Source organism: Martes martes (assembly GCF_963455335.1).
Source record: "Martes martes genome assembly, chromosome: 3".
NCBI lineage: Eukaryota > Metazoa > Chordata > Mammalia > Carnivora > Mustelidae > Martes > Martes martes.
In genome coordinates this window covers 156,483,114-156,493,734 of record NC_137890.1, presented here as the reverse complement: position 1 = coordinate 156,493,734, position 10,621 = coordinate 156,483,114, and the positions used below count along the sequence as shown (strand labels likewise).

The 10,621-nt window shown below is 55.5% G+C and overlaps 1 protein-coding gene across 1 annotated transcript in view; it reads left to right on the top strand.

Annotated features, from left to right (window-relative positions):
- The first annotated feature begins 286 nt into the window (after positions 1 to 286).
- The window catches only part of EFHD1 (EF-hand domain family member D1), a 41,016-nt gene continuing 30,681 nt past the window's right edge, over positions 287 to 10,621 (top strand). The window contains exon 1 of the mRNA XM_080799348.1: positions 287 to 683. Within this exon, the coding sequence (XP_080655474.1) occupies positions 382 to 683 (302 nt within the window). The 5' untranslated portion in view covers positions 287 to 381. The remainder of the gene's footprint in view (positions 684 to 10,621) is intronic.

Here is a 10,621-nt window from a genome sequence, read left to right as displayed (position 1 = left end):
CTCCAGGGAACGCAGGGTCTCCCGGATCCCTCCGAGCGGGCGCAGGCCGCAAGGTCGGAGCTGATCAGTGGGTCCACTTCTCGTCCGGAGGCGCCGTCAGCCTCCAGTCCGGAGTCCCGGGGAGCAGGCAGCCGGGTGGGCGTCCGGTGGACGCGAGAACACCTGCGGCCTCTGGCCCGGAGGGCGGATCCAGCAGTCGCCGCGCCTCCTTAAAGCCACGGCTCCGCCCCGCCCGCCCCCCTCTCGCACCCGCGGTTCCACCCAACCGCCGGATTCCGGCCGCCAGGGCAGAGCGTCGCAGAGCCGCGAGCCCGCTCGGAGCGCGCGGTCCGAAAGTCCCCACGTCTGGTTCTGCGTCCCCGGCTCCCCAGATCCGTCGCCATGGCCAGCCAGGAGCTGGCGCGCAAGCTGCAGCGGCGACTGCAGTGGGAGGAGGCGGAGGAGGGCCGCCCCCAGCCCGCGTCCTGTGCTTTCGCGGCGCGGGAGCCCGAACCCGAGTGCGAGCCCCCAGCCTGGGCGCCCACCGCCAGCGCGGACGCCGAGCTGAGTGCGCAGCTGACCCGACGGCTGGACATCAACGAGGGCACTGCGCGGCCTCGCCGCTGCAAGGTCTTCAACCCCTACACCGAGTTCCCGGAGTTCAGCCGCCGCCTCATCAAGGACCTGGAGAGCAAGTTCAAACTGTGAGCGCCCGCGACGCCCTGCGCGGTGCGCCCGGGAGGACCCTGCGCCCTGGGACTCGAGAGGGAGGGAGCGGGGAGGTGGCGATGGGCGGGTCTTTCTGGCCCCGAGTCCCCGCTCTGCTGTGATGGGACAGGGTGGGATAATTTAGGAGATCCGGGGTGCCCTTAGCATTTAACCCACGCCTCAGATCCTGCGCGCCGGGAGCCGGTGCCGGTGCAGCGGTGGTGGGTTTGGGAGGGGAACCTGGCCTGGCCGGGACCCCGACAGCGGTGGCCGCAGCTCTCCCTGACTGAGCTCATAAGTTCCCCTGAGCCCCAGGTTCCCGGGTCCCGACGGCCGGTCCCGCCCCCCTCCGCCCCTAGTGGCCAGAGTTGCCCGCTGCGCAACTTCTAGGAAACCGAGTCGCTCGGCGCCTCACCTGCCAGCATTAACTTTACCGCCCAAGGGAGAAATTAGCCCCATTGTTTATCTTTTCAAACAAAAGAGGAAAGCTATCCTTGGCTGCCGCGCGGGGTCTGACGTACCCACAGAGGCTGAGAACTGAGAGTTGGTCAGACTAGTTGCAAAAGATCAGGACGTTCCTGGAGCGAGTGTGTCCCGGGAGCCTCCTGGCGGCGTCGCCGTATCTGTTTTACCCCTTGCGTTTTGGGTAGGAGGCGTCCGTCGGAACCCGACGTAGCCCCTGGCAGCCGGTCGGACCGGGGCTCTCTTGTGTCCCGCGGTGAAAGCCCCGCCGAGCCCGGGAGCTGCTGGGCGTTGGAGACGGCGTAGAGAGCTTCCAGTATTCAGCCTTGCATTCTGGGAGGTCCCTGGACCTCAGTTTCCAAATCTGTAGAGTGAGGGCGGTAATCGTCCCTGCCTTTTAAGGCCATACGGTATTTTGTACACCCTAAACTCCTAACCGAGCTATTAATATTATGTCCAGAATTGGGACAAGACCGGAAAAATGCCTGGGGGAGCAGAGGCCTCTGGCCAGGTCATGCTTGGGGCATTTTTTAAAAGCGCTTGGAATGTGTTTGTCCTCCCGCGTGGAGGTTCTATTTAAAGGCTCTGTGGCCGGCACTGTGTGGCCAGAACCTTGGCCCCTTCCTGAGGCTGGGCTCCCATCCAGCCTCGGCCTCTGTGCAGGTCAGCGGAGGCTGGCACCCGGAGCCTCCCTGCCTCCCCCACACCCTGATTTCCCTGGCTTCCAGGCACTGTTCTGTGGTGTTCAGACCTGGTGGGTCTAGTTTGGGTAATTAAGGAAGGCTGAGTTTTGGCAAATGAAAAAAAAATAAAAATGGGTTTGGGGTGGAGATGGAAAAGCAGTGGGTGAATGGTTTGTGGGTCGCCTTTGATTTCTTTCTCCCGGGGGCTCCTCTGGCTCCTTTGCTCCCATGTCCCAGCAGTTCCTCACAGTCCTGCTGGACTGGGGGGGGGGGATCCGTCTTGGGGACCTCCGTTCTCAGGTAGCTTTGAGGTGACTTGGGTTGCTTTATTTATGCTATTACTTTTTTTTCTGCAGAACATCTTTGAAAGGATAAGTTTGTTTGCACGCTGCCTAAGGGTAATACAGGGAGTCCACACAGGGTCTTTAGGCATCCATGAGGAAACAGGGTCAAGCTAAAGGGAAGGCAGTGTGTGGTCCGGGGCCCCAGCCTGTGTTTGGCACTACGTGTTAGCTCTCCGGAGCTGTGGTATAAGGCAGAATTCGAGGTTGCATTTTGTTTTTGTTTTTTTTAAAGATTTTTTTTGTTTGACAAAGAGAGACACAGGGCGAGAGATGGAACAGACGCAGTGGGAGAGGGAGAGGGAGAAGCAGGCTTCTGGACCAGCAGGGAGCCTGATTTGGGGCTCAATCCCAGGACCCTGGGATCATGACCAGAGCCGAAGGCAGATGCTTAACCAACTGAGCCACCCAGGCACCCCTCGAAATTGCGGTTTTTTGTCACTTTTAACCAAAATCAGAGTAAACAAAAAGGGAGGTTAATTGGCTCGCAGTTGGTGTCAGGTATGGTTGGACCTAGGTGCTCAGATGATGCTATCAGTGCTGTTTCTCATTTTCTTAAGCCACCTTCCTCTTTGTGTTGTCCCCATTCTCAGGTGGCTTATTATCCCGGGTGGTGGCAGGCTGGCCACAGCAGCTCCAGTAAGTCCAGAGGGCAAGAGTGACCACAGCAAAGGCTTTATTGTGTGTGTGTCTCTCTTTTTAGCTTTACTATTGTTTCTTATTGGCTCTGAACCAATTGCTGTGGCCAGGGGAATTTGTGGCTGCCATTGGCCAGGCCTGAGCCACGTGCCCCACCCCTAGCCACAGGGGCTTGGAGGTGGGGAAGAATAGCTTTCACAGGCTCCCTCAGGGCTCTTGCTAAGGGAAGATGGTCAAGTGCTGGTTTGCTGTGAATGACCTTCATAGGTCATCTTGAACCCAGAGTGTGGGCAGGCTCAGGCCTGCTGCTTTGTTCCCCTCCCGCCATGACTGTGCTGTGCCCAGATGGGCCGCTCCTGTCATCAGGGAGTGGGGTCTGAGGGCCAAGCTAGTGCCCAGAAGCCTTCCTGGGAATCACCCCCCTGTGTCCAGAAGGCTGGAGAGGCAGAGCAGCCCCTCTGGTTAGAGTTGGCTGAGCCATAGCCAGAGACACCAGCGAGGCAAGGGAAACAGTGTCACCTCTGGATTCCGACACAAATAGGGCTGCCGGGGCCTAGGTTCTGTGACCCTGGGCAAGCCTCAACCCCTCTAAGTCTTGGTTCTGCTGCTGGTAAGATGGGCACAACAGCCTCCCGTGAGGGGCAGGTAGCTGCTGTGTGGGACCCCTGGAAAGTGCTGCCGTTCTTTCCCCACTGTGTTCGGAAAAGGCCCCCTGAATCTGGTGTCAAGACCCAGTTATGCGTCATGAGTGTGGGCAGGGTGGGGACATAGACCCCTTATTCCAGGGTCCTTAGCTGTGACTGTTGGCCGTGGGGAAGTTGTTTAACCTCTTCCATCCTGTCATCAGAATAGGGGCAGTTGTTCCTTTCAGTGGGTTTTGGGGAGATGAATGGGTGACCTTCTGAGATGGCATGTGATCTAGAAGGGGAGAGCCCTTTGCTGCAGATCCGGCCTTCATATTGGCTCCAGCCCTGTGTCCCTGTGCCTGGCCCCAGCTTCAGGCCCCCCATGCTCCCCAGAGACACGGATTGCATGGCCCCAAATCCCCTGAGCTTCCACAAACTCAGCAGCCATTCTCTGAGCTCCTTGGTTTCCTTCTGCGAGTGTCTGCCTGTTTCTCCCACCACGGAGGCAGCCGGGACGCAGCCGTCCCTACCCCGCCAGAGTCAGCGGGCCCTAGGTTGGGAGATTTGTTACCTGGCTCCTTCCAACCTGACTGAGCACGTGGCAGTGACTCTAGGCTATGGACCAACCTCATGGCCCAGCCCTGATTCCCTGCTGGCCGTCTTTCAAGGGTGCTTCTCCCTGCTGTTCTGCATGACTTAAAAAAAAAAAAAAAAAAACAATGAAAAAACCCCCGGCAATTTTTCAACTATGCATAGGGAGGTCCTCTGACCCCATACCCACTCCTGCTTGGACCCCTAACTGCAGCTGCCTTGGCCCCTCCCTGAGGGCAGGGCCAGGAATCCCCTTACTGGGGTCTCCCAGACTCCTATGCTGCCAGGAGGAGCTCTGCCCATCTGACCCGTCCCTGACTCTCCCTGCCCTGTGAGGGTGTCAGCTCTGCATCCATCCTGCTGGTGCTGGTCATTTCCGTGCTTTGCCCCCAGTCAAAGCATGGCCTCTTCATCCCTTTCCCTTTTTTCCTTTGCTTTTCTTTGCATAAATAAATAAAAGCATAAGTGTGTTAAAAATCCCAGCTTGGCTTTCCAAACTTAACCCACTGTGGGAACAGTACCGAGGCTGGAAAGAGCAGGAACGCAGAGCCAGGCTTCCTGGGTTTAGACCCTGACTCTACCCCTTGCTACCAGGAAGGTAGCAAAAGCTCTTTAAAAGCTCTGTGCCTCAGTTTCCCCTCCTGTCAAGTGAGGGTGAAACAGTACGGGCCTTGTGGGGGGGTTACTGTGGGGATTAAATAAGCTAATGCATGTGAAGCAGTTAGCTTGATTCCAGGCCCACTGTGAGGGCCCTGGAGGTTTGTGTCACTCAGTTTTAGAGGGTCACACCCCTGTCATTCTGGTGGATGTACAAATTTTGTGTTGTCCTCTTTTGCTTAATAATTCAAAACCAGGGGAGCCTGGGTGGCTCAGTCTGTTAAGCGTCTGCCTTTGGCTGAGGTTGTGATCACAGGGTCCTGGGATTGAGCCCCCTCTTCGGCTCCCTGCTCAGCGGGGAGTCTGTTTCTCCCTCTCCCTCTGGACAACCCCGCAACTTGTGCTCTTTCTCTCAGACACATAAGTATATGCAATCTTTTTTTTTTTTTTCCTAAAGATTTTATTTATTTATTTGAGACAGAGACCACAAGGCGGTGGGGGGGGGGTGCTGTGGCGGGGCAGAGGGAGAAGGAGAAGCAGGCTCCCCACTGAGCAGGGAGCCCTATGTGGGACTCCATCCCAGGATCCTGTGATCACAACCTGAGCCAAAGGCAGAGGCCTAACAGACTGAGCCACCCAGGCACCCCTAAATATATAAAATCTTAAAAAAAAATTCAAAACCACTTTGCAATCTCTGAATTATCCTCTGAAGTTGATTTCCTCTGCAGTTGGAGCTGGAGTGCAGCAGCCTGGCCGCCTGCTGAGTGAGTGGTCCGTGGGGGGCTGTGCCCTCCCTCACTGCCCTTCCAGGCTCTTTGGGTGGGGGTTATTCAGCCACTGCTCGGGGAGTAAGGAGTGTCCTAGGGCTGCTGGGACCAGATCACCTTAACTCAGTGGCTTTAAACAGCGTGAACGTATTCTCCCGCCTCCTGGAGGTTGGCACCTGAAAATGAAGGTTGTCAGGCTAGCTATGGAGGTTTGGAGAAGAATCCTTCTGTGCCTCTTGTAGCTTGTGGTGGTTGCCGGCGGGCCTTGGCAGCCCTCGGCTTTACAGGGGCCTGGACAACTCCACCTTGCTAGTGTCTGCTCAAGTGTTCTTGATCTTGATGATGTCAGGACACTAGCCAGTGGATTTAGGGCCCGCCCTGATCTAGGATGACTTCATCTGCGTTTATTACATCTGCGATGATCCTATTTCCAGATAAGATCACAGTCTGAGGGTCAGGGTGGCGGTGAATTGGTGGGGTGGGGGGGTGGTTTCAACCTGTTACTACAATTGAGCAGAGTTCCCCAGTCCATGTGGCCCCAAGAGTGGCTCGTCCTGTCCCCCTGAGTGGAGGGAGTAGGGGGCAGGAGGGAGAGGCCCCCACATTTGGGCATGTCAGAGCCTTAAAGCCAGCATGATTTCCTACTCCCAGCAGAAGGAGGGTCTGTTTCCAAAGCCGCATCCCAATGACATGGAGTGGCCATCTAACTACAAACACAAAACTAGTGGAAAAACCCCGACCGCCGAATTCCTGTTTAATCTGAGTTTCTAGATCCAGGCTCTGATGTCACCTTAGTTCACTCAGAACCTGACTTGATGGGTACAAAGTATGCCCATTCTTTTTGTTCAGGGTGAGAGAGAGAGAGAGAGAGAGAGAGAGAGCGGGATTCATGTAGATACTGCTGAACGGGCTTTGATCTTTTACATTTGATTTTCCTATTTGAAAGTGTTTTGCTAAAATAAAAAGAGAAGGAAAGGAAGAAAGGAAAGAAAGAAAGGAAAGAAAACGAAGGGAGGGTTGGAGGGAAAGGAAAGAAAGAAAGGGAAAAGAAAAGAAGAGAAAGTGTTGCTTAGGGATTTCTTACATTGTCAAGGCTGGGGGAAAAAACTGGATCCTCCTCAGGCTGTGAGCATGTTGGGGTCTTGGGCTGGGGGATCACTTGTCTTCGTATCCTTAGGGCCTCCTGCATACCTGAGCCTGGCTCTCAAATGGTGTGTTGTAGGAGGAAGAGAATTTTCGAGTGGGTGTGGGAAGCCAGAGCCATCATCCACCTGGCCAGAGAAAGTTCCCTCTTCATATCCAAGTGTGTTACTGGATAGCCCGAGCCAAGAGAACTGTGGCCTGATTTTAAATGAACAGCGAGAAGGCCCAGAAGAAACTGACTCTGTGTGTGTGTCCAGGGCTGTAAGGCGAGCTGATGGAGGTTAAGGCTAGATAGGAAACTTTAATTACCCCCCAGGCTTCTCCAGAGGCCTCTCGCAGAGGGAGGTATGGGAGCGGGGGGGGGGGGGGGGGCAGCCACTTAAGGGCAGGACCCAAATGCAGCAATCTGGAAATGTGCCTTCCCCAAAGAGAGGGTGGGAAGAGGAGCATTTGACTCTGAGAGAATTGTCCTTTTATGGAGAATCCAAGCTGGTGATGTCATAGTCGCCCTCCAACACCACATCACGGCTGTGCCCATCACGGGCTGAGCCCATCACGGGCTGAGCCCATCACGGGCTGAGCCCATCACGGCTGAGCCTGGGGAAGGGCAAGGATGTTATGGAACTAGGGAGGGAGAAAGGGGTGTAGACTTTAAGGGGAGGCATTTGCTGTAGAGATGAAGTCGAGGAGGTTTGCTGAGGAAGAGGAGGAAGAGGAAGGGGAGGAGGGGGAGAGACAGCGGACCCACCCTCAGGTGCATCTTTTGAGTGAATTGACTTCGAAGATGGGGAAGGTGCACGAAAATAAAAGGAATCTCGGTGCTTTTCTCCCCCTTTAGAGAATGGCAAAAGCTTCCAACTCCTGATTGCTGCTTCAGTCCATAGCGACCCGCCTTCGATTTGACATTCCCTCAGCCCCACTGGATTTTGCAGCCTTAGACTCTGGCTGCCTGAGGGTGAGGCGCGAGAACCCTGGGCTCTTCGGAATTCCTGGGGAGCATTCAGCCGAAACTCTGGCTGGCTTCTGCTTTGAGGCCTCGGCTTCCGGCACAAAAGGCACCTTGACTGGGAACTAGAACTGTTTCTCAGATCCCTTCAAGCATGGTGGTTTCCCTGGGCTTGCCTTGGGTGAGGGGCTGGAAGGGCGTGCCCAGTTCTGGCTGTGAGACATCTGCGGGGAGTTTCTTCCTCCTTCCCTGCTCCCCATGTCTCTCTCTGGGAAGGCTCCTTCACCATCCTTTTTGTTTGTTTGTTTTTGTTTGTTTAAAGATTTTACTTATTTACTTGACAGACAGAGATCACAAGTAGGCAGAGAGGCAGGCAGAGAGAGAGAGGGAAGCATGGTCTCCACTGAGCAGAGAGCCTGACGCAGGGCTCGATCCCAGACCCTGAGATCATTGACCCGGGCCGAAGGCAGAGGCTTTAACCCACTGAGCCACCCAGGCACCCCTCCTTTATCATCCTTAAGGAGCCTTCCCATGCAATGAGAATTTGAATAAGAGGAATTTGAAACAGGAGCGATCGAAGTTGAAATTCAGTGAGTTATTAAAATCTTGCATTATGCAAAAAACATCCTTTCCCCTTTCTCCCTTGCATGCTTAGGTTAGAGGTGCTTTCTTTCAAAGCTGTGAGGTCTAGGGGACTCCAACTTCATGTATACTCTAGCCCTGTTGGGCCCCAAGTCCCGCTGGTAAATAGAAATCCCTTCTTCTGTCAGGTTGAAGGAGGGTCCGATTTCCCCTGGGCTACGCTGCCTCTGGTTCAGGATGCCACCGAGCCAGTGGGACCCTAAACGTGCGCTGAGCTGCTGGGGTCTTGGGAGCTGTGGCAGCTGGGCCAGTCAGTGACCCAGGGGGGAGATGCTCTGTGGAGGAGCCCAGCACCTGCTCTAGGTTTGGCACACATCTGCCTTCAGTTTCCTGCTTCGTGAAGATCTATGCCTCGTGTGCACCCTTGCACGTGCGTTTGCACGTGCTGACACACATGCTCACGTTCATGCTCCCCCTCGCACACTCAGTGCTCGTGTCCCCTGCGTGATGTAGTCTGGCCCCTAGAGACTCTTTCGGTTCCCGTGTCCCTCAGTGTTGGTGATCAAAGAGCGCTGTTGGTCCTAAGTCCTAGGTGCTCCTTGGAAGGCCCATGGGCAGGGGCCTCTGAGTCGTTGAGGCAAAGACCACGCCGTCCTGCAGGATGGAACCTGACTTGTGGTCAGCGACCTGCCAAGAAAATGGACCCCAGACATGGACTCCTTGGTTCCGAGGCTGTGTGACCTTTTGTGACACCTTCCCCTGTGTTCCCAGCTCTGGTCTCCCATGGTCTGTACATTTGTTCACCGTAATCCACGGTGGTACTGTGACGATGATGGTGATGGCAAGCCTCCTTCTTACCTACTGTGGCTGAGCTTGTTACCATTCATTCTTCACTCATTCAGTGAAGCACCTGCCGGGGACCAGTTATACAGATCGATCCGGAAGAGTCACTGCCCTTGAGAAGCTCAAATAAACTTAACAGGGAGCCTGATTTCAGTGATGCTACTTGACAGGCAGGAATGCAGGTCCTAGAGAAGTCATCCACCACGCCTGTGCAAGATACTTCGCGGGGCCTAGCAGCCTCCCGTGAAGATGCTGGGGGGCACTGGGCTGCTGTGTTCAGGGTAGGGGGTCCTGGTCTTTCTGGACATGTAGCCAGGGAAGCGCAGCCAGCCAGATCTGGGAGGGGATCCAGGTCCTTGACGGGGAAGCACTGAAGGCCCAGACATTGAGGGTCCTGGAGAAGGAGGATGGCGGCCGACAGCTTGGAACGCGGTGGGGGCCCACTCGACCACGGCGGGCCCAGGGAGAGGAGACTCCAGCTTCGGTTCATTGTAGAGGAGAAAGTTTTCTCATAGTTGGAGTTGCTGAGAAATGGGAAGAATTGTCTGGAAGGTGTTCAGCCCTTTTCTCTGGGGCTTCAGTGGGATGCAGGTGGTCTGACTTCTTGGGCCGGGGCTTTGGGAGGTTGGGGGATGGACTGTATGACCTTCTAGTTTCCTTCAAGGCCCCTGGTGGGCAGACTCCTTCAGGAAGGGGTCAAACAGTAAATGTGTTTGGCCTGTGGGTCCTCAGGTCCCTGCTGCCACTGTGAGGCAGAAGCAGCCGTTCACAATACCCACCAGCAAGCCCTGCTCCAGTCAGACCTGGGCAACGGCATTTGGCCTGCAGGCTGTAGTTCACCAGGCCCTGTTCTAGGCGTTTAAGTCCCTCGAGTCCTCTGAATTCCAAGCCCTGGGAATCTGGGCTGGTCTCTCTCATCCCCTTCCTGGGTTTCGCTCCCTGAATCAGGCCTCAGGGCCCGAGGGGGAAAGAGGCAGAAGCCGAAGGGAACGGAGGAGAGAGCCCACAGCCCTCCCTGGCCACAAATGGCCACCCTGTTCTTTGCCAGCAGAGGGGGCCGGCAGCTGGTACCCCCGCAGCTGGGGTCCCCAGTGCGGCACTGTCCCCTGGGAAGGGCTACCTGGGTGTTAATTCCCCTGAGAGGTAGTCCACAGTGTTTGGGCTAGGCCTTGGACAAGCCCTGGAAAGACTTAAAAACTCCAGATGAAAAGGAAAAGCCAAAGCTAACTGGGTAGCAGAGACTTTGACCCTGAGCCCCGTGGCTGGAGCAAGAGGAGCTCTTCACCTCAGATCTTTGGGCCCCCTGAGATCATGTCTCCAGGTGCAGGTGCCACTTTGCTGAGGGGATCCGGCTTCTCCATGGGGTTTAAGGCCCATTTCCCTGAAGCTGAGACCCACTGGTCTGGAGGGAACAGACCAGAATCTCACAAGTACAGGGAAAAAACTTTTGTTGTAGTAGTATGATGTCCCCGTTCCGAATCTCTTGTAATATAATGAAGATACTGTGACTTGGAGAGTGGAAGCCTGATGCTGTTCTCTTCTAAGGGGTCGCCGCAGTCAGATTAGGTACCAAATCCTGAATGCACGTGCTGAGACTATCTGTGCCCTTCTCCTCCTGTGAGTCGGGAGGCCTTTGGCTCAAGTGATGGAAAACCCTGCCCTGAGCTCATCGGTGAAGAATCATCTCGTATAATGGGGAGTCCAGAAGACAAGG